Source organism: Achroia grisella, unplaced genomic scaffold, assembly GCF_030625045.1.
Source record: "Achroia grisella isolate CSIRO2021 unplaced genomic scaffold, CSIRO_AGI_Agris_v1 utg146, whole genome shotgun sequence".
NCBI classification, from domain to species: Eukaryota; Metazoa; Arthropoda; class Insecta; order Lepidoptera; family Pyralidae; genus Achroia; species Achroia grisella.
Genome location: NW_026712636.1, coordinates 3461235 through 3486826, shown reverse-complemented (window position 1 = coordinate 3486826; position 25592 = coordinate 3461235). Strand labels below are relative to the sequence as shown.

General features: G+C 34.1%; 1 protein-coding gene across 2 annotated transcripts in view; it reads left to right on the top strand.

The window, feature by feature from the left end:
- LOC131855585 (echinoderm microtubule-associated protein-like 2) overlaps positions 1–25592 on the top strand; it is a 94320-nt gene that overhangs the window by 28105 nt on the left and 40623 nt on the right. For both annotated transcript variants that reach the window (XM_059206863.1, XM_059206864.1), the window contains exons 3-5: positions 19718–19909; positions 21360–21468; positions 24545–24685. In XM_059206863.1, coding sequence (XP_059062846.1) covers positions 19718–19909; positions 21360–21468; positions 24545–24685 — 442 coding nt within the window. The remainder of the gene's footprint in view (positions 1–19717; positions 19910–21359; positions 21469–24544; positions 24686–25592) is intronic.

The following is a 25592-nucleotide window of genomic DNA, read 5'->3' as shown; positions in this document are numbered from 1 at the left end:
GGCAAATGATCTGCTTTCCCTTCTTTGAGGCGCCAGTTCATCAGATAAGATAACAATACAAGGCGTCCCGCCATATGCCTCTGATCCTACCGTATTGTTCTTTAACCTTTAGTAGAAGCCATTTATTCTTTTCTTGTTCAATCAAATGTGAATCATTTTGTTTTTATAACTGTAATAGAGCTTGGCCTGATGGAAGTGGCAAACATTGCTTATTATCAAGAAATCAAGGGTTTCTTTTTCGGAAGAATCAAGCGAGTCAGAGGTACTCACGCTGACGACTTTATTTCTATGTCTACCTTTTTCTTTTTATATGTTATTACATTTAAAATTCTTCCATATACTTACAGTATATGTAGAAGTCAATTATTATTAGTTCGATATAAACACCGGTTTTAAAACGACCGGAATTTCAAGGTGTAATACATGTCAATGTTGAAGAAGAATTTGAGAGGCCATAAAACACCTTTATTGTTCGTAACGAGTCTCACCGAAAACCTTTAAACTACAGTAATTATTCAAGTTATTTACATTTCTTCATTCCTGTCGTCTGCTCTTGAAATGTGTATTGTAGACTTGAGTAGTTCCAGAACGAACTAGTTCGGATGAGCGCTTCTAAAGATGAACTTTGCGAATTAGTTCTCAGATCCTGCGCCCTTTAGTTAGTTAGATAAAATGCTTTAGAGGTCTTGACAAAATAGAGAAGAACAAAAGAGGACTAATAAAAAAATCATTCAAAATGCAAAATGACATGAAATTAAATGAGACTCGTTATGTGATGGAATGATTTAGTCATTTGTAACTCAAAATGATATCGAATCAGATAACTGTTATTTGAGTATTACTTAAAATGAGTGGGTATCGCAATATCCCTAGTTCGCATCCTACTCAACTGAAAAAAAGGAAAAATATTGCTCTAACTCGAGTACAGAGTGAATGTAGTAGAAGTAGATATATTGCGCTCAATATTTCTAGTTCGTAGCTCTCTTGCTAACTATTATTGTTCTGCGTCCCGAACTATTATTCACAAGACTTTTAGCATTGTCATGCGACACATGCGACGCTGTATTGTTTTGTTCCTATCGTTCCTCATAATGGCACTATTGTACTCGCTTGACCAGTGTTGCCATCTCAGTTATTTTACCAGAAGGGCTGGTGGTTTGGTGAGCAACATTTTTCTCTAGATTTTTATTGGACTTGGAAAACAAATTAAATCAATCATAGGTACTCTACATAAGTTGTGATTGTGAAATATAATGTCCAATGTTTTACCTCATTAGGCATGAAAACTAAAAATAAGAAAGTAATAACAAATTCAATATTTTTCTATCGAAATACACATTGAAAAAGTTTAATTATTCTTTAACTTTTAAAGTTCCTTTGTACTGGGTAAAGCCTGCAGTATATTTGACACAATTTTATAAATTACATTACATTTTAATAATAAACGTGTTTATTACAGAAAACTGTAATTTAGTATATTAATAATTATACTAGTAGGTTACAAGATTTTATGAATTTTTGATTGTTTTAGGACGCCCAATGGTGGGCTTGCTGCTTGCTCAAACTTTGATGGCAACACTACACATAACAACAAATGACTACTAACTCTTAGACAAACACATAACGTATACACAAGTGCCTCATTTCCTTGGTTACTGTTTGTAAATCTTCAAACAGAATGTTTGAAATATTTACTGCGAGTTTCATAATGGCACCAACACGCATGCGCGTAAAATTTAAGCAAGCAAAATTGTCTTTTATTTCTCGTGTATACAGCTCAGAATATGATGAATTCCAAGCATTTCGAAACCCCATTGTATACCCCACGCATGCGTGGTATCCTTTCCTATTTATTTCGACAAAGTCCTCCCTATTTCGATCTCCGTTACTTTCTACTTTCCAGCGCTCGCTGTAAGGTTTATTTCTTAGCATATTTGCATTTAGGACTGTCTCGTTGCTATGTTTAATCAGCTGTCCGACCCCAATTGATAATTTAGTTAGTTCTGAGGCTACCGGCGCGGTACCTGAGCCTGGTTTTTTATAATTATATCGGAAAATGTTTATAAAATTAAAAATAAGATTAATATAGGTGCTTTGTATACTGTGATTGTGTTCGCAAAAACGGAATATAGCGTAGTGAGGTTATGTTCTCTACATTCGAAGATGTCGCTGCGACAGAAATTAGTGTCTGTTGTTTATGATCTGTTTTTTTCATAGATAATTTATTTGCTTGAACATTGCTTTCATTACAGTGTAGGTCTTACAATAAAATAGGATACGAATGTTCGCCTCATAATCTGGACCCATGCAAATTTTTCTTCATGATTATATTATTTTTTTTAATTAGGTACATTTTATAAAGGCAAAGTTAATCTAAGAAATATGCCAACACCTATTTATATTTGCAACGCGCACGTGCTACGTGTTTGAAAACAAAGAATAGATAAATTATAGATAACTATATAAATAGTGATGACTACTGAATTCTGATAAAATATCTAACACAAGAACATCAACGCGAATGGTAGAGGAGGCCCAAACAAAAAACTAAAAACTGTATTTAACATAAAGTGTCTTTGTTTATATATATAAAGCTGTTCCCGTGACTTCGTTCGCGTGGAATTTATTTTATTTTTCTAAAATAAAAGTAGCCTAAGTTACTCCTTATTAGATCAGCTACCTGCCAAAAAAAACCATCAAAATCGGTCCAGCCATTTCAGAGATTAGCCGGAACAAACAGACAGACAGACAAAAGTAGAAAGAAACATTATTTTAGTCTATGTACTGTATTTATAGTCATATGCATGTAGTAAAAAAGGTTATTTCAGTGTACAAACAGACACTCCAATTTTATTTATATGTATAGATGTATAGATATATAAGTACGATATCGAGCTCATGGTGGCAGTACTTACCTAACGTAAGTTAGGTCTTAGGTACATTAGCTTAGTTACTTGTAACCTAACTAAGGTTAAAATATTGATAAAGGTTAAAATCTTACCATCTGGTATGCCGCCAGTTTGGTTCCCATTCCAATTACATTAATAATAACCTTTTATTAGAGTGTAGTTTTACTTTTCAATCTGCAGGTAAGTTCTATTAAAAAATGCTCTTATGAACTCAGTCAAAATTCTTTATTATAATGTGATGTTATAAATATAACTTAATTGTAAAACTAAGAACCTAGAATTAAAAGCCTTAAAAATATAATATGATAACTAAAATATATTATAGTGTAGTTTTACTTATCAATCTCCAGGTAAGTTCTATTAAAAAATGCTCTTATGAACTCAATCAAATTTCTTTATTCTAATGTGACGTTATAAATATAACTTAATTGTAAAACTAAGAATCCAAAATTAAAAACCTTACAAATATAATATAATAACTAAAATATATTATCAAAAGGAGTCCCTTTAGGAAGAGTTCCGAACATACTGTTATAAATAACAAAGACATGAGTAATCTAAACAAGTAAATAACATTGAAGTGTCTGTTTATCAGCTTTTCACTGTACATGCATATGAAAAACAGAAATATTGTCTGTCTTGTTATTGGTAATCTCTGAAATAACTTTGACGTCCACTCGCTAATAAAATAGCTAATCTTATAAGTAGTAACAGTACTTTTGTTTTAGAAATTTAATTTTAATCCATAAAAGTTTATGTCCACGCGGCCGAAGTCGCATGTAATAGCTAGTCTTAATTAATTTTAAAAATTCTTTCACCTAAGCTCTCTCAATTTTACTCAAACCAAAGCTTAAAACATTAGTAACGGTAACATTATTTTGTATGGTATTTTATGATTTGTCATCTAAAGACATTATATATTTTAAAAGCAAAGACGTATTGACACCAAAGCCATAAAACTACCTGAAGGACCGCCACTTCATTTCTGTTTATCCCATCAACTATTCGAAATATTCGACCTTCCTACTACCCTAATAGTGAAAAAAAACCTTTTTTTCTACTAGCATAAAGATCAATTTCTAATTTCTCTATCTCATCACTGTTATAAGTTTTTTATTTATGTTTGTGATGTTTATGATTGGTAATAATGAATATTAGAAGCTCTATTGTTAGCAGTGTCAGGTCGAAGTCTATGTTGTATCAAATCGGAACCTTTGTGAAATTTCGCCACTGGTGCCTCGCCAGCGAATACCGTTAGCGCAGGTGGGTGCGGCGTACCATTATGATTCAATAAAAAAACGTTTAACTATCTCTGACCATTTCAGCATTGTAAGTAGTTTTGTCGATAATCCATACTAGGTTTGTTACTGATGTGTTCTTGACCAGTAGGTCGTGAAATTTTTCCGCCATGTTAAGTCTATGGCAACCTAATCATCGTCCAATGCTCAAGAACATGACCGATCGGAATTTTTGAAGTGGTAAACGGTGGAGGATCGAAGGACGACCTTCGATGACATTTTAGTCTCGGTCGGTCAAGCCCCTTCGGAGGAGTATCGTTACAAAGAGTGCAAATTTGATCTCTAAGATCTGCACTTCTTCAATACCAAAATATGTCTCTCTATTATTCGTTGACACAAAACGACGGATCAAATTAATAGAATTCATGATTTAAGAGCCACGCTCTTGACGATGGAGCTCTTTCCACTTTCCACGATCTTCCATCATGCTCTTTAAATGCTGAGAACGGACATTGACATTGTCTCAAAAAAGTCGTCAATTTTGCAAGTAATAACTGATCCAGTATAAGTCACCGTACGCCCTGCATAGATGTCATGTGTATATAAGTGTATTCAAGTGGCAGAGTACCCTGTATAATTACTCGTTGTCGAGGACGAGTGGACCTTTTTTTTTTTTTTTACGTGTGGAAAAATCTTCAACAAGACCGTCACTCCGCCGGAGGGATGGCGAGGTGGTGTGTGGGACTCGTACCCACTAAAAAACCACACGGTATACCTCGAGGTGCCGTGGGCCGAAGTCCGGGGTTCGCACTTGGCACTCAACCCAGACTTCGGCGGCTTGGCCTGTCCTGTAGCTGTCTTAGGACAGGCCCCCTCTCTCTGGTTAGGGTGCTATGACTTGCACCCTACCTTCTCGTGGAGGCGAGGACGAGTGGACCTACTCGAATCAGGTAATACCACACCTACAGAAGATGGGCTTTAAGTGTTAAAGTTGCATTTCGTATGGCGAGTCGAGATTTCAGAGGTCCATCCTCATTTATTTACCATGCCTTTCCCAATTCCATCCTTTAAATCGTCGACAACTCGTAATTTCTCTGGTGTTTGTGGTTTATGCGTTAATCACTTACCATCAGGTAGGTCACAGTCTAATTTGCTATAAAAAAAAGGAATGTGTGCTAGGACACAAAATAGAAGTAAAATTTCTATAGACCTAGTCTCTTTCTCAAACGCGGACTTCCCGCTCTCCTCGCACCACGGAGCTACTGATGTCCTCTCTCTACCGCCACTAGCCCTACTACCGAAATATCCATATACACCTCATCTGTATCTTCAGAAAGTGTGTTCATGGGCGGCGTTAACTAGTAACCATCAGATAGCTACAATAGGGGGCTAGGGTGCTAGAAATATTATATATTTTGAATAGATACCACAAAAAACTACGCTGTAATCAGTGCAGTAACAATTCGCGACCTCAGTCATAATTTCAGTAACACTGACATAATTGGGTCAAACAATTCAATTCCCAGTCATTGACGCAGCTCTGATTTGCGCTCTCAATGCTACACTATAATGGGTTGTCGTGTGTGCTTTACTTGGCTGGCCTCGTTTTATTAGGTATACGACATTTGAACAGTGTAATTGTGAAGGTTCGCCGATTTAACAGGTCAACTGTTTTAATAACTCGTGATAAATGTATTACTAGCTGACCCGCACAAATTTGTCTACGTCACTTCATTACAATATATATAAAATAAAGTCTGTCGCCGTCCGTCCGTCCCTATGTATGCTTAAATCTTTAAAACTACGCAACGAATTTTGAAGCGGTTTTTTTTTATATTTTTTTTTTATTTTTGTACACCAGTGCGATGCCGGGGCGAGAAGCTAGTACTTGGCATTTATCATTATATTTCGCCCGGTTAAAGTAATATTTTTTTAAATTATAGCCTATGTGTTATTCTGATGTATAAGTCATATTAAATAATAAAAAAAATTACCCTGGACAACAGCACCAACATTAAACAACCGCCAAACAGCGCCATCTAGTACCAGGATAAGGAGAGCTTGTATTATGGATACTAGACAACTGATAAATAACTAATAAATACTTAGATTTTTTTAATACATACATAATATACACAGAATACAGCCAGAACGATACAAATAATGATATTCATGGATACAAATTATTGCACCGTGCCAGGAATCGGACCCGCGACCATTAGAAGCACAGCTAAACCGCTAAACCAAGGAAACCAACAAAATTTTATTACTGTAAAGTTTTTTTTTTCGGACTACCCTAATGCTGTTGGCCGCAGCTGGCCTTTACAGCTTCACCGGACGTTAGAGGGCGAGTGCAGATGGCACTCCAAACCCGCGGAAGGACTTATGGAGCGGCTGAAGACCAACTCCTGCCTGACGGATACGACTTTAGTCTGAGGGCACCGCTTGGGGTTTACTGTAAAGTATTGTAATCACTTAGTACCTACATGGTTGTTTACAACAAAATCCTTTGTTTACTAGGCTTATGACAAACGCATTATCAACGTCAATGTACCTTTCTCACACCTTGCTCCAGATTGTCAAGCGTTGAAATCTTATCTACGTACGAATATATGGCATAAGTAAATATTTGACACAAATATTGTGACTGTCATATTATTATTTGTTATGTCACATTACGTCACTGTTTGCTTTCGATAGATTGCCAGAATGTACTTGCATTGTTTGTTGTGTTTAACCGACCTAAATCTTATTATTATTAATATTATAAATGCGAAAGGATGTTTGTTAGTCTTTCACGCAAAAACTACTGAACGGATTTTGATAAAACTTTACAGTAATATACCTTATGCATCAGAATACATATAGGCTATATTTTTTATTGTAATTTAACGTGAGTGAAACCGCGGATACAGCTAATATTATAAATACGAAAGTCTGTGAGTACGGGTGGATGTTTGTTAATCTTTCACGCAGAAACTACTGAACGAATTTTGATGAAACTTTACAGTAATATAGCTTATAACACATAGGTTATAATTTAAAAAGATATTATGTAAATTGGGCGATATACAGGCCTGTAAAATGATAAGTGTGATGCAGACGAAGTCACGCGGGTCAGCTAGTATTATAATAAATAACCCATTCCTCATACCAACAATTTGTTCGTAAAATCCTCTTATCGATTTCTGTGTATTTATATATATATATAAGTGCCTATTTATTGAATGATTCATTTATTTATGTAGACACATATAAGGTAAATAGGTATTTACGTATTTAGATGTAATACTATCGACGCATCCCAGCTTCACGCGTATACAACTATAGATTCATTGTGGAGATATTTTTTAAACAAAATACAGTCCAATACAAAGTCACTCTTTGAATGCGAAATGCGAATATGGATGGACGTTACTTACTTATTCACGAAAAACTACTGAACTAATTTTGATAAAACTACAATAATACAGCTATACAACAGAATAACATATAGACTATAATTTAAAAAGGTATTATGTATATTATGAAATATAATGATAAATGTCAAGTAAGTGTAATACAGACGAAGTTGCGTGGGACAGCTAGTAACTGATAATCTCAATCTTTATGTTAAAAAAAAATCTAGCACCTGTTCCGTATTTATTGAGTTTATCATCTATTCTATACATAAATAAAATTGTAGTGTCTGTTTGTAATATTGAAATAACCGTTTTTTACTATATGCATATGAATATAAATATGGTACATACACAAAAAAAATTTTTTTACAATTTTTGTCTGTCTGTCTGTCTGTTTGTTCCGGCTAATCTCTGAAATGGCTGGACCGATTTTGAAGGGACTTTTTTTGGCAGGTAGCTGATGTAGGGAGTAACTTAGGCTACTTTTATCTTAGACAAATTCTTTTCATTTAAAAAAATTAAGTAAAATTCCACGCGGACGAAGTCGCGGGAACAGCTAGTTACACATAAAACCTCAACTCTTCTCTTAATCATATAAGTAACTTTAATTTTTTTTAATGCGTGTAAAAAATATTTTTGAGACGAGTTTTTTGGCCTGTCTTTATAATCAATATAAAGAAGGGTATATTAAGGTTTACTTAAGGGTCAGTAACGCGCACGTAACACCACTGGTGTGTCAGGCGTCCATAGGCCACGGTAACCATTTACCATCAGATGGGCCGTATGTTTGCCACCATAGTAGAATAAAAAAAATAATTTGAAGTAGCTTTTTTTACAGAACAAAATACTTGTACATTTGCAAATATAACAGACTTCTCTACCTACTGAGTACAGACTTACATATATTGAATGTAACTCTAAAGTGTATGATCCTACCATTTTAATCCAACAATAGAGAAACCTGCCCATAACCTCCGGAAGTGACGTCAACATATTGTGATGTGCCGTATGCGCATGCGCACGATTCATTCTCCATGACGCGAATCACAACTATGTTTATTTATAATCTTTCGACATTTATCCAAAACAATTGGTTAACTTTTGACTAAATATTAGTCAGTGATTGCACCCACTTTATACCACTTTATGCAATATTTACGTCAGTTCACAATGTTTATGATTCTCTCGTGTGTTGTCATATATATATAATAAAAAAATCAAAATTCCTTATTCAGTAACACAATTTTTATTTAATTCTATACAGTTGTTGAAGTCTCCTTTTAAGTATGAAAATGTACTACCAGGAGGCTCTCTTATAGCTTATTTATATAAGTTTTTTTTAACTGCATTCTGAACTTCACACTTTCTTATTTATTATCAATTTATATTACTTTCTACCCTATGATTGGGTACAACAAAATAGCGGTGAGAAGAGACGTCGCTCTCGTAAAATATTATTATGCTGTAATTATTTATATAAAAAAAACATCTATTTAAAAGAGCAACACACAAGTTTCTTGCTCATTCTTCTTGTGATGTATCTGTTTTCCGAATGAGCGGTGGAATAAATATTTGTATTCAAAAGTGCTTGTAATGAGTTTATTTGAATAAAGATTATTTCTATATATTGATAATATTGATTATAGTCTGCCGTAATTCACAGAAGCCGTTCAAAAGTATCTTGAGTTTTATATTCTTGAATAATGTTTATGATGTGTAATAAATTAATTAATATTTTGATGGGACTTGCACTCGCAGTTGGCTAATGTTTTAAGGAGGAACTTAGCTACTTTTGTTTTAGAAAATTTATTCATTTTAATAATAAATAAGAAGGTAAATTCGACATGAACGAAGATGCGTGTAACACTTAAATATTAATATAAATTCAAATTCGTGTGATGTTACGTTACATTTACGTATGTATAACAGTGTAGTTGCAATGTTGCATAACAACTGAGATACTGGCGACTGCCAGTCTAGACTTGTCGACAGACCCAGATATTGAGAATTCGGCTTGGCAAATACTCGCTACTTTATTGGATACTAACCATTTCCCACGACTCTGCCCGCACTGAATTCAACATTGTCAATTGTGTGTAAAATTCAATACACTATAATGGCGGGCTCTACCATAATATGACATTGTAAAATTATTATCAGATGGGGTTAATTAAGATCTAATTTTTCATTGTAGTATCTAATATATAAAATTCTCGTGTCACAGTTTTCGTGATTATACTCCGAAATGATTTGACCGATTTTAATGAAATTTCATATGCATATTCAATAGGTCTGAGAATCGGCTATTATCTAATTATACCCCTGAGTAATAAGGGTCCACCACCAGGTGTCCATCCCTAAAATTTTATTGTAAACTTTTTGGACAAAATTTCTTTTTTGGAGGACTTATGAAGCGGCTGAAGGCCAACTCCTGACTTTCGACTGTAGTGTAAATTGTTCAGGGTTATTATTATCTAGTCTCTTACTCTACTCTACTCTCTATTATCTTAGTCTATATTAACTAATCGTATAACTATCACCCTTACCATGCTATTAATACTTGGTAGTATAGTAAGCATGTAGCATGAAAGTCGAAATTATATTTACGTCATTAACAAAATGTGTTTTCTTTTCATACCAAACAACAAACTATAGATTAGATATCTTATGAAGATCTATTATTCTTTTCTCCCACAGACAACGATTCGTGATAAGAATTACAAGATAATTCACAGATTAAATAATCGTGTTAAACCGTAACGTCCGTTTACGAAACGGTAGACTTTTAGTAATTAACTAATGAAGTTGCATGCATGCATGCTAATATTTAAAGATTAAAAGCGTTATATAAAGTACATTCATAGTGTTTTTTTAAGAAGTAAGTAAGTAATATTACTAGTAGGTATTATTCCCATGCGTGTATCACAGTTACTTGCTGCTTGCATTATTTTGTGTTGTATTGTATCTATTTGATGCATGTTGTTATGTATGTATGTATGTATATATATAATATGTTATGTTATTCATTATTATTAATTTGTCATTATTATTATTATTATGTTTTTTCTTCTCTTCTATTCTAGTGCCACCTCCCACCTTTTGTCTTTTCTCCTCTACCCAAAGGTTGCCTGGAAGAGATTGCATAAGCGATAAGACCGCCTTTTGTTTTAATTACTCTATTAATGTAATATTCCTGGTGCAATAAAGAGTATATAAATAAATAAATAAGTCATTTATTTGCCTCTGATCGATCCCCAGTTCAATTTAAACGGGGATCGAAATTACTACGGCCTGAGCCGAGGTTCCCTTTAATTTAACCCACATTTTTTATTAAAATAAACAAAAGTAGGCTAAGTTACTTCTTCTGATATTAGTTATATGCGAGTGAAAGTCCTATCAAAATTGGGTCCAGCCATTTCTAAGATTATTTTGCAATCTCCATGCCTTGCATTGATCATCTATCTATAGCTGAAAGAATGACTAAAATCTGTTAAGTAGTTTTTGAGTTAATCCTTCAGACTTAAAACAACAACAAAAATCTCAGGTCATTCTCATCTAAAAAAAATTGCAATGATAATTGTTTTGTTCTTAGACCCTTAGAAACAATTACCCTATAAGTAAAATCTTGATTACAATACGAAGGTTCATTAACCTCACCTGTACACAGTTACTAATAAGTTACTACCTATATCTATCACAACTATGCATCAATGTACACTTTGCGATCTCCATACCATTGTTTATATCTATAAGGAACGGTCACCACTTACCATCAAGTGGGTCGTCAGCTTACTTCCTACTTCCTGTAATGCAATTATCTGTTCTATTTCATTTGGAATAGAATACAATATTCTTCAACGCGTCCGATTGAACACGGTAGTCAAAGTATGGGGAAAGGGCGATAGAGCTGAGTCGAGTATTCCATTGCGATTACTTACGTTTACGTAACCGTGTGAAATGTCAAATATACATTGCATTTTATATTATACTAGCCACTATTCTCGGCTACGCATGCATGAATTTAATTTTTTTTTTAATTAATCGACTTGTTCTATACTAAAACGCGCATGTATTGTACATATAAACCTTCCTCTAGAATCACTATCTACTGTTAAAAATTCATTAAAATCCGTTGTGTAGTTTAAAAGATCTAAGCGAACATACTGTGGAAAGGGCTTCATTTTATACCATGTAAAGATATAAAATGAAGCTGTTTTCAGAATATGAAAGTTTTCATATGTATTATACATGCGTGTATATAATATATAATAATAATAATAATAATCTCAGGACAATTCACACAGAGCCATCTAGACCCAAGTTAAGCTAGCTAGAGCTTGTGTTATGGGTACTAGATAACTGATACATATACATAGATATTTTTTTTTTGTAAATACATACATATTATACATAGAAAACACCCAGACCGATACAAACAATCATACTCATGAATACAAATGTTTGTGCCGTGCGAGGAATCGAACCCGCGACCATCGGTCGTAAAGCGGTGTGCTTGACCGCTAGACCACCGTGGTCGTCAAATATATAGTATAGAACAAGCCGAGAAATTCAAACATTTATAATGCATCCAAGCGAACCCAAGACGGGTCGCTAGTATATTATAAACCTATTGTTATATTTGTATTCCATAATATCAATAGTAAAACTACTAGTGACACTCGGCGTAGTTCTTATAGTAATGTTATTTAAAAATGTATAAACTACATCAACGTCGGTACAGTGTATACATAATTAGCGGAAAGAGATAGTACCGTGAGATGTTCGCATGCTCGTTTCACTTCATTGTGGACTTACTTTTTGTTTCAGTTTATTTTACACAAGCAGCCGACCCTGACTTTGCTCTGTTTGAATATATCGCTCCGCTAAACCGCTAAATTTAAATTAAAAAATATTTTTTCATGTAGGACATTTTAGCCGTTTATGAAAATGATTTTTTTTAATTAAATGCAATTTTTTCCCTACCGTCCAGTTCAATATATAGATCCAATTGAGAAGAACTGGCAAGAAAGTCAATTGAATATTTTATTTATTTATTTGTTTTAAAAGCCAGTTTATTTACAATGTATATTTATATAAGTGTCTATGTCTAACATTAATAAAAAATCCCATGCATGAACAACTATTGCCATGCTCGTCATTACTAATTGTTATGCCTCGACCAAACTCATTCTAATCATTCTTCTCCATCCTAAGGTTGTTTAGAATAAATTGCTATTTAGCGATAAGGCCGCCCATTGTTGCCTGTGTTGTAATTATGTTGTTTTTGTTTATATTTGGTATACATATTAATTTATATAATTGTTATTTTCTTTCTGTGAGAGGAACTATAAAGTTTTTTATTCATTGATTCAACGGCAATTTTTTTTCCGATCTTTTCTAATGCTGTTGACCGCAAATGGCCTTTACAGCTTCACCGAATGATCGACGAGTGCAGATGACACTTCAAACACGCGGAAGGACTTATGGAGCGGCTGCAGGCCTCCTTCCTGACGCTTACGACTTTAGTCCGCATGGAGTTCAAACCTCGGCTGTCGTAATTTCGATCTCCGTTTCCATAGGACTGAGGATAAATCAAAGGGGATGGCTGAATTAATCTTAATGAAAGTTTTCTTGAAGATAGTTGACAGCATGAGGGCGTACACAGAATATTTATTATCTCAATAAAAGAGAGCAGAGAGTGGTAGTAGAGAGTAGAGACTGGTTGCAGAGAGTAGAGAATGTTTGCAGAGAGTAGAGAATGGTTGTAGAAAGTAGAGATATGCTTCATATATGTAATGATTAGTTATATCCGTGATAGCGTAACAAATAAACAAACTCATTTTCACAATTCAATATTAGAATTACATATTACCTATGTTATGTTGAAATATTCTACGTGTAACAAGGTAGTTGCATTTAAATCATCTTATTAAAATATGACTTCACATTAATAATATTTTCATAAGACTACTTCATTTAAACTAGCTTGAGCACGCGACTTTGTCTGTTTTTTTTTTTTTTGAGATAATGCATATTCCAATTTTTGTATACATTTTGTCTTGAAGTCAAATTTGATAAATATCCTTTAATCCTTTTGTTAATGAAAACGTAACAAACAGACACATTTTCGTTTATAATACTAGTTATTAGCAGCGACTTTGTTTGCTTTTTTTGATATAACAGCTTATGTCCGTCCTCGTACTATCAATTTTCATATAAAATTCAATAAAATCGCTTTGGACGATTTTTCGTATCAAACAGACAAACATTTTCGCATATATAATATTAGTATAGATGTATATCATCTTAAAATACTGTAACAGTTTAAAAATAGCAATCATTTGATTACACTCCGCCACAGAAATTAAGTCAGTCACGAACTAACTCTCGCAACAATTACGCAAACTAACACTAATAAAATAAACTAAATCAATCTACTCTCAACAGTTGAAATAAAATGTGTACAAATTAACCAATGGTCTATTACAAAAACTAATCAACACACCGTATCTTATTGCGACGCAGTAGAATCCAAATTGCAAGTGCATTTCACCGGGTAATTTGTTTTGAAGCGGACTTTTTTGTTCACACGTACTCGTTACTTTCACGCGTGGGAACATCGCTTATTTCTTCTCAAACATGATGGGACTTTGATAACAATCGTTTTGCGTGATTTACCATGTTATGTAAGAAGCAATCTCGTGGTGTATGTTTTTTTAACGATGGGAGTGGCGAACAAACAGCGGCCCACCAGATGGAAAGTTAACGTTTACCAACACGGATATAAATAAATGTAATATCAATTTAAACAAATGTTTTTTAGAGGAAAGATTGCATCGAAATGGTCTCCGCTCAGCATATGTGATGATATGTTGATATCAATTTCTTAATATTTAGTTTTTTTCTTTTCTATACAAATTAATAATTTTATGACTATAAATATTTCATGTACGTAACATGTTAATTTTATTTTTTTCATTCTTAGTTAATTTATTTTACAAAAATGATAATTTGGTTAAACATAATAATAATATAATGCATAGAAAGAAAATTACAAAATAAGATATCTCTTAAGCCAATCTCTTATAGACAACCTGAGAGATCAAAATTTTGAGTAAAGAAGAGGTAAATGACGTACTATGAAAACAGAAATAAATAACATATCAATACGGGGAGCAAGTGGATAGTTAGTAATATGGGCTAAAAATACCATTGCTAGCAATGTACCCTGTAAGGTTGATCTCCATGTGTTGAAAGAGCAACATAACCAGTGTGATAAATTCATGGTGAATTTACAACAATGGGCTAACTGACCTGACCTCATACTCATCTTATCATCCTCTACTGGTGCTCCTCCAGCGTAAACCGCTAGCGCAGGCGGGAGCACTATTCCATTATCATCTATAGAAAAAAAAATCAATTCAAATAAATATACAAGTAATAAAGGTATACAAAAATAAAATAAAATACACGTGTATTGAAATAAATAAAACCAAACTTTGTATTCCAAATGGTGACTTACTTGTACTTTTTTAATTCTCGAATGTAACACTTGCCCTAACTGACTGTACATAATGACAATCTTATAAGAAAACCAACGCTTGTTACACAACCGTAATTGTTGTTTAAACACCGATGCGCGGTGTCGTAAACTCAAATCATAAAGGGCTTTAACAACCTGACACGTTCATAAATAATCGCAATTAAGCGACATCTTGACATTGGCTACCAATGTTACGAGTACGTTTTTTTTAATGGAATGGTTCACCCGCATGGGCTAACGTTATACGTCGGTGGGGAACCAGTGGAGGATGGTAGGATGAGCATAAGGTCAGGTCAATTAGACCATCGTGGTAAATTCATTAGGATTTTGTCACAATGGTTTCCAGGGGGAACCGCGTGGAGTTCAACCATGGCAGTACATGGGAGTTACATGGTACACTGCTAGTAAAGGAGTCATCAGTCCTTATTACTAACAATTTCCTTACCCCTACTGTTATATGTTTAAAAAGACTATGTTTAAGAAGATTTTTTTGTGTAATACGGATTATTGTGTTAGTATTACAGTTATACAAAGAAAATAAAATTAAACAAAAAATCAATTGGTTAAAACTAATCAATATCCAATTTACTTCAAAATGGAGACAACAGTGGCAAAACATGTTTCATATCACACTCCCGAGCGTGGAATGGAAAGGAATTCACAACTAACGGTATACAGTTGCCATCTCGCAGCATTTGCATAAACTAAGTCGATATACCTATTTGTAGATTAACGGTTCCTTTATACGTTTCTTCCATTTCTTAGGTAGACACTAAAATACCGTCCTGATCCTCTGGATGAATAGCAGTCCTCTACCGTCAGTTTTTCCAGAAACTATTTTCCATCGCATCCTCTCGCTCCCAATTCAACCGCAAATAAATTAACCATATAGCATTTTTTGTTAATTCGTTTATTAGTTCGTAATATTTATTTGTTTTTATTGCATGGTCTTTAGGTATATTTGTTTTAAACAGATATGAAAACAGCAACTTTGCTTTATATATTATTCATCATATTTCTCCCAATTTACATAATGCCAGTGCGTTATTCTGATGTATAACCTATATTACTATAAAGTTTCTTCAGAATCCGTACAGTAGTTTTTGTGTGAAAGAGTAACAAACGACAATCTATCCATGCATACTCACAAACTTTCGCGTTTATAATAATAGCAAGAAAATTGTACATCTGTATACAATAGTTAGGCAAAGAAGTGATAATAATTGTATTTTCTGATCTTAAGTTAACCTTCATTGAAAGTTATTTGCATTTCTGTATTGTTAAGTAAAACAGACACTAAATTCTGTCGATCTATGTAATGTAACAGCGGTTAGTTTTATCGTGTATACCATTACGCTAATCGAGGTTGTCCAGAGATCATTTAAACGAATTACACTATTTTGCATGGACATCATTTAGTGCTAGACATTTTTCATAATAAATGTTAATAATAATAACTCTAGACAATTCACACATCGTCATCTAGTCCCAAGCTAAGCTGAGCTTGTGTTATGTGTACTATAAAACTGATGTACTTGACAGTCTCGGTGGTCTAGCGGTTTAGCACGCCTCTTCATTTCCGATGGTCGCGGGTTCGATTCCTCGCTCGGTACCAACACTTGAATTCATGAGTATCATTGTTTGTGTCGGTCTGGATGTTCTCTATATATATTATGTATGTATTTATAAAAGACAAGGTATCTATGTATTTGTATCAGTTTTCTAGTATCCATAGCACAAGCTTTGCTTAGCTTGGAACTAGAAGCGCTGTGTAAACTGTGCAGGGATAAAAAAAAGTAAAATTTTAGATATTTTTTTGTAAACACATACATAATATACATAGAAAACACTCAGACAGATACAAACAATCATACTCATGAATAGAAATGTTTGTATCGTGCGAGGAATCGAACCCACGAAGTAAAGAGATGTGCTATACCGATAGACCACCACGAATATAATATTGTTACTACAAGTAGCATTTATTTCTAACAATCTCTTTCCGCCATAGTGAGGTTAGTGCCAGAGAATTTTCACCATAAGTGTTAATATGCACATATAACAGTAAAATTGTGCAAGTAACTTTTATAACACGCGTCAATGGTGATATGTCATAGTGAGCCATAGTGTTGTGATAGTGTAAACAAGATGGAGGGTCAAACAGACAGAGAGTCTAGAAGTTCAAGGGCGAGCGACTCTCCTGGCGACACCATGAATGACGTGTACGCAGCTTGGCGTAAGTTTGTTTTGTATCGACATCCGCTTTAGATAGGGTTGCCATCCGTCCGGGTTTCAAAATTCAAAATATCTTTATTCATGTAGGTCTACCGTCTACCGTCAGTACGGAATTATTTCGAGATGAGAAGAACTGACAAGAAACTCAGCTCGTATTCTTTCCCCGGATTGGCCGTAGTTTAAAGGGCATCCGGGGAGTGTCCGGGATAATGTAATTTTTTTAGGTTTAATATTAAAGTATATTAATAATTTGTGTTTTATTTTAAGAACAAAAAATATTGACAATTTGTAACAAACTGTAATAAGATTCTATTTTGTTAGGTACATTTAAAATTACTACATTGTATCTGTGACATTTTTTAATTTTTTATTTATTACACTATGTTTAAACAACCTGTTGATATGTCCGGGTTCTGACTTTAAAATCCGGGGTTTACACAAATTTTATACATGGCAACCCTAGCTTTAGATGAGAATTAGAATACTGTTTTGAGAAAATACAGGTTTTCGTGGTTGATTATGTTTTTGTGTAGATATTATTGAAATTATTAAATTTGATTTATCTAATCAAAATATCTTTATTCATGAACTATTACAGACAGTACAGGTCAGAATGTAGTTTCGAGTCAAGAACTGACAAATAATTCATTACTGTCTGAATTTAAAATTCGAAAAGTTTTTTGAATTAAGTAGTTTTGATAAATATTTTTTATAAAAAAAAACATTATTAATATGTTTGTTTTCCTGCAAATCTTGTAAATAAATTTTATTTGATCGAACTGCTAAAGATAATACCTATACCACGATAATTATACCTTTAGGGTACCTTTAGCAGTTCGATCAAATAAAAAGATAAATAACAATATTAATAAGATGTTAATGGAATAACAAAACCTGTTAGAGTGGAGCATTGAGTAACTATGGACACTTTGTGACAATGCCACAATATTGTCACAAACAGCGTCAGCTGAAATGGTCACGGAACACAGTGATGTGCATGCCATGCACGATCTTATTCAGTCTTACATATGTGTACACATAGTCACTTCGATGCATGCATTGTGTGAGACACAATAGTATGTCAACACAAGTACGAAGAAATTTGCAAACTGTTCTCATAAACGCGTGACCTGAAAATAAAGCAATCACATTACTTGTATTGCAAATTTGCAACATAGGACAGTGTGTGGTCAGGAATTTGTACAGTATGCAGTCTGCAAATGGAAACGTTTAGCTTTTTTTAATTGGTAATGATGTTTCTGCGTGTGCTAACGGTCTGCCGAATACCAGAAGTTCAGTGGAAGATCACATGTATCAGTTACCAGGAGGTAATTTTTTAGGTTTACACTTAACATATATTGTGGAATGAATTACCTGCCGAGATTTTCTCACGAGACTAGCGTTGGGTTTTTCAAGAAGGGTATATTGAGGTCGGCAACGCGCAGGTGACACTCCGGTGTCTCAGGCGTCCATATGCTACGGTAACCATTTACCATCTGATGGTACCGTATGCTTTATTACCACCAACATAGTATAAAAAAAATAGAAAATTATTTATTCAAATAAATTTACATTTAAACACTTTTAAGAGGTCAGCTACTTCATCAGCGATAATTCACTGGTAATGAGAATTCTCAAGTTATGATACATGCTAAAATTTGCTGTTACCATTAGCCAGTTTTATTTTTAATTCTCACGCACGCATTTCTTGTCTCACGTAAGTCAAACAAAGCCCAATATATGTTGTATGAAAAAAAAGTATTAAACTTAATATTTTTAATGTATGATAATGGAATGGTGTACACGCCTGCGCTAACGGTGTACGCTGGCTGGGTACTAGAAGAAGATGATAGGATGAAGGTCAAATAGGCCAGTATTTGCGAGTAATTGACCACAATGATGTCTAGGCGCCAATTTGTTCATGTGGACCATCCTCATCGTTTAAGGATGTGAACAATACTTTACTTCCTTTTCTCATACCTACTGAATATACACACAACATTTCAGAATAATCTTCCGAATAAGTTTCTGTGGAGTTTTGTTATGTACACGAGAATATTATATATTACTAGCTGTCCCACGCAACTTCGTTTGCATCACACTTACTTGACATTTATCATTATAGTTCGTCCAATTTACATAATATTTTTTTTTAATTATAGCCTGTCTTATGCTGATGTACAATAAGCTGTATTACTGTAAAGTTTTATCAAAATCCTTTCAAGATATTTTAGCGTGAAAGAATAACAAACATTCATCCAATATTGAGTAAGATAGATTATTTTATTATATATTATTGCTGCCAAACGGGTCGTCAACAAAAACTTCTTGACCGGTAGGTAAAAATGGTTTCTTCAGATTATATAATATTTATTTCTATCTTAATTCCAGATGAGATGCTAGAAGGAGAGGGCGCCGGGCTGGCGGCTCGGGTCGCCGAGCTGGAGCTGCGGTGCGGGCGGCAGGCCGAAGAGCTCCTCTGTCTGCGGTCCACCCTCGCTGACGCCCTGCGGAGACTCAACGCCTTGGAAGGCAGGGCGCCTGGAGTTGCAGCGGCTGGCCAAAGAAACGGGTCATATACAGGTGAATAACATTATATTAATCATTATCATCATTTCAGTCCGGAAGACGTCCACTACTGAACAAAGGCCTACAACGATTCTATTATTACGTGAAGTAAAAACTTTGTCGCCATTTTAGTACAATGTGATGACATGATGTGTGGACTGTGGTGAGAGTTAACACACATAATGAAGTTGAATCTTGTGTATTTTAATTCTTACATGTTACTACTCTAACCTATCTATATATAAATAGTTGAAGCAGAAACTTTGTACTCCTTTTTACTAAAATTGCTCGTACGTAATGAAATTTCGCACACTTATAGTTTAATTTATATAGAGAAGGAGTACAGAATGATACTATTAGGTTTTTTTTTAATTATGCATAAAAATACATTAAATCAATGAAATATTACACACACACTCATGTATTTAATACACACGTACAGAAATACAGTCTTTGACAATAGAACTTTAATAATGTTCAAACTTATAATTTAAATTAATATGGAATTTCGACCAGTGGGTATAAATGAACATAATAATTCACAGAACGCCAACTAAGTTAATATATTAATATACGTATAGAAAAACCAATTAATATTTGTAAAGTACATTAAAAAAATATATCAAAAGACATTTGCCAAATTACAAAACTCTCAAAATTTTTGAATATTCATATTTACGTAATAAATTATTACTCTGGTTATGTGAATTTGAAAGTAAAGCTTTCGAAAAATTCCGAAAAGGTAATTGGAAAAAAATGTATCTGTTTGGAAAAAGTACATTAAATATGCATCTTGCAATATTTGCTCTTAAGAATTCGGTAACAGGTTATAGAGACTGTTATATAATGACCAGTGACTTTTGATTTCATGTTTTTTACTTTTTTACTTTTAATCTAGCAACCTTATTAATTATTATTGATATATATGTACGTATTAATTTAAGATATGTACACGATAGTAAGAGGCATTACCGAAATTCGAAGGCCTCGGTGGTCTACCGGTTTACCATACCGCCTTACTCCGACGCTCGCGGGTTTGATTCCTCGCACGGTACAAACATGATTGTTTGTATTAGTAGTGGTGTTTTCTATATAAAATACTAGCTGTGCCCGCGGTTTCACCCACTTTAAATTTCGATATAAAATATAGCCTATGTGTTATTCTGATGCATAAGCTATATTATAAAGTGTCATCAAAATCCGTTCAGTAGTTTTAGTGTGAAAGAGTAACAAACATCCATACTTACAAACTTTCGTGTTAATAGTATTATTAATATGTATGTATTTACAAAAACAAGTGCATCTTATATTGGTTGACTAGTACCCATAACACAAGCTCTGCTTACCTTGAGACAATATAGATCAGTGTGAATTGTCCTGATATTATTATAATTTGTAATTATTACATTTTTTTATTCCAGTCCTATATATCCTTTGGTAAATATATGATATGTTTCAATTATAGGGTCATCTGGGGCTTCAGCGCGTGAGCTTCGACTCCGTCAACCCACGTACCGGGAGACGGCCAAGAGAACGTCCAGTTACGGTTCCAGCGCATCCTCTCTACCTCAAAGGTACTATAGATACTCTTTTACTTCTGGTGAAATGTGATGTGATGATAAGAGGATGTGTCTCGTAGTTATCACAGTCCCCCTTTCCTTTCCCCCTCCGATCGATCCCCCTTCCAATTCAAACAGGGATCGAAATTACGACGGCCTGAGCCGAGGTTCGAACCCCTAGCTGTGGCTGAGACTAAAATCGTGTCCGTCAGGCGGGAGTTGGCCTTCAACCGCTCCATATATCCTTCCACGGGTTTGAAGTGCCATCTGTACTCGCCCCCTATCGTCCTGTGAAGCTGTAAAGGCCAGCTGCGGCCAACAGCAGTAGAATAGACCGAAAAAATAAAGTTATCACAGTAATAGTGATATCCATTTTTTGTTATATAAATTGATGTTGGAGTTTTCGTTACTAAACGTTTCAACCACATTATATGTAATCTAAGAATCACTAATTAAAAATAATTGTCAAAGGTGTCGTTCAAGTATTACGAACAGTATGGGGGAGCAGGGGGTCTGTGCTTTGCTTATTTTGGATGATATAGGGGGTGGGGGAGTCTAGACGATGATTACGTCATCGGCAGTCATTTACTATTTTACAGAATAGAATAGAATAGAAAGTCATTTATTCAAATAAACTTAATTTAAGCACTTTTGAACAGTCATAATAATTTGTTTTTTATCTACCACTCGTTCGGAAAGCTGTCTTATCACAAGAAGAGCGAGCAAGAAACTTGTGTGTTGCTCTTTTAAATAAGCCTTCTAAGTTTACATTTACAAGTCGAAACGTGTGAATACAAACTACCAACCAGCACTAATTTTTTGGGTCAAATATAAATATACAATAAGATTAAATCAGTCGTAGTGATAAGAGCAGACCAGGCCTTACAAGCAGCACTCGTTCACGAGTATGACGGATGACACGAACACAATCATGACAAAAATGATACACGAATTGCAATCGTAATATTGCTAAAAAACAATACATTAATTGAAAAATGTTTACGTAAGCATGGGGGTGGGAGTAAGACGCTGCTGGGGGGGGGGGGGATAATTGTAATAAATCTGCTTACGTAATACTTGAACGGCCCCATATCTATTTTTTTTATGTTGAAGTTTTTGTTACCAAACATGTCAATTCCATTATATATAGCTTAAGTACCACTAATAAAAAAAAAACTAAATAAAAATTAAATAATTACTGTGATATCCATATCCTCCATTTGATTAATACCACTAGTCATTTAAATTTATAGGGTACTAGTTGTCAGCCGCGACTTTGATTCCATAAATTTTCACCCCTATTTCACCCCTGCTAGATTTATAGCGTATGTTCGGACATAGGCTTAATTTAAGAGGCTTCGTGATACAATCTGTCATTCATTCATTCATTCATTATTTAAGAGCTGTGTTCTTGTCGGTGGAGCTCCCGCCACCTTCCACGATCTATCATCAATCTGTCATCGTGTTATTAATATCCTTTCAACCGTATAGTCATGAGAAACAAACAGATAATTTTTTTTTAAACCTCAACACATACAATATTTCCCATGACGCATGTACTGATTTTCAGCTAAAGCCCTCACTAGGTACGAGTGCGCAAAAGAGCCAGTTTTACATATATTAAAAAGGTATAAATCAGAAATAATGAGAATAGAATTAGAAAAACAGTTTGCGCATAATTATTTTAAAGAATAGCAATTTTTTTTATTTGTTACACTTGCCACTGTTTGCCACATTTTGTGTATCGTCTCGCCATGATATATTTACCTAAAACATTAGTTGGTACATACTAACAAGAAATATAGTTATAATTTTGTCACACACGTCACAATTGTCTGTTTATCTGTCTGTAAATCAGCATCATAACTTTTGCAGCTTCAGTTTTCAATGTTCATGAAACTGCACAGAATAACTTTCTAACTTCAATGCACAAATTTGAATATACATGAATGACTTACCAATTTGCGGGTCATTGTTGTCTTTTAGATAATACCAGTCAACAATGAGTGGTGGGGAGAAATATAATTGCCAGGGCACTAATATAAACCCGTCAGAAGTTGGGCTTCAGCCGTTCCATAAGTCCTTCCGCGAGTGCCATCTGCACCCCCCAATCCTCCCGTAAAGCTGTAAAGTCGGGAAGTAGATTAGTTTAAATATGTTGTGGTTTATAGTGCTGCCACAGAGCAGTTAATAAATTTCATTTATAGAATAGAATATTCTTTATTCAAATAATCTTAAATTTAAACACTTTTGAATAGATATTACTTTTTTTTAATTTACTGTTCATACATAAAGCTGTCTCATGACAAGATGAATGTGCAAGAAACTTGAGTGCTGCTGTTTTTATAATAACTTTACATGTTTAAGTTGAAATGTATGAATACGAATTATTATAATAAAATAAATAAATTTATCACTTAATAGTCAATATTTTATAAGTATTCAATTTAGTTTCTTGCCAGTTCTTCTCAATTGTATTAGTGTATTGAACTGGACGGTAGAGAAATAATATTAAAACCACAATTTTAAAGTGGTGGTGGCTAAAAAGTTCTACTTGAATAAATCATTTTTGATTTGATTTGATTTGTTATAAGAAATTATAGAAGATTTATCTCACAGATGTTTTATAGATGATGTCATCTTTTTTAGTTACGTTGTATAATTGCTCTATGGCAGCGCCATTACGCTAAATTTAACTACACTTTGCTGCTCAGTGTTGTCTTTTAGATAATACCAGTCAACAATGAGTGGTAGGGAGAAATATAATTGCCGGGGCACTAATATAAACCCGTCAGAAGTTCGGCTTCAGCCGCTCCAAGTCCTTCCGCGAGTGCCATCAGCACCCCCCAATCCTCCCGTAAAGCTGTAAAGGCCAGCTGCGGCCAACATCATTAGAGTAGTCCATATGAGTCCATAAAAAATGTCATATTAATACAATAATACAAAATATATATTAACTGGTATCAAAATAATACTTACATAATTATATAAATACACAAATATTATAACAACATATGAAAAATACTTAATGATCTGACAATCAACTTGAAAGTACAGCCTCAAATTGCAATATCCCGCCTTTTCTTTTCAGACGCGGACCTCAACACCAATCAACGGGGTCACTACAATCAGATTCACCGGCGTCATCATCATCCTTATCACCAGCACCATCACCGTCTCCGAGAGCCACCCCAGCACCGTTACACACACCACATCAAAGCCAAGCGTATAGGTACTAACTAGTTTAAAAAAAACATATTCGCGTTATTAATGCAGTTAAAAAGGTTTTAACACTCGTGTTTCTTTACCTCGGTAAATAAAATACCTTTATTTACCATAAATTTATTCGTGTCAAAACCGGTTTAACTATATTAATAATAGTTTCAAATAACACTAAAAACCTGAAGTGAAGTTAACCACAATAATTTTGCTGTCATTATTGCCTTAAAATGATTTTTCTATTTGTTCTCCCTCTTTTGATTAGTTTTACATTTAACTAGCAGCCAATTTATTGCATAATGTTTTTTTTTTCTAAGTTTTTTTTCCTTCTATTTTTATGGTTTCCCCGCAATCGCTATTAGCATAGTTTTGTTATTGCTCTTGCCTTCTGTTACAAAGTTTGTTGCGACATATCTTATATATAAAATTCTCGTGTCACAGTTTTCGTTCCCATACTCCTCCGAAACGGCTTGACCGATTCTCATGAAATTTTGTGAGCATATTGAGTAGGTCTGAGAATCGGCCAACATCTATTTTTCATCCCCCTAAATGTTAGGGGTAGTCCACCCAAAATTTTTTTTTTTAATTTTAAGGCAAAACAACGTTTGCCGGTACAGCTAGTGTTTTTGTAATATACATTCATATTACGCCTTTAAATACCACCATCGTTGGCTGCACCAACCCAAGCGCCCTACACACAGTCCCACACAAATTGTGTGATACAAAGTCTAAAACATAATAGTAACTTAAACAGTAAATTTTGTTAAGTCAACAAGCATAGTTATTTTATATATTTAATATTTAATACACAAATACAATATATAAAAATACATACGGTGAACTTAACACCAAAGAGCGTTATGTACCAGTCAACCATAAGGCAAACTGAGAAATTAGTATAGTTAGTATTGCATTGATAT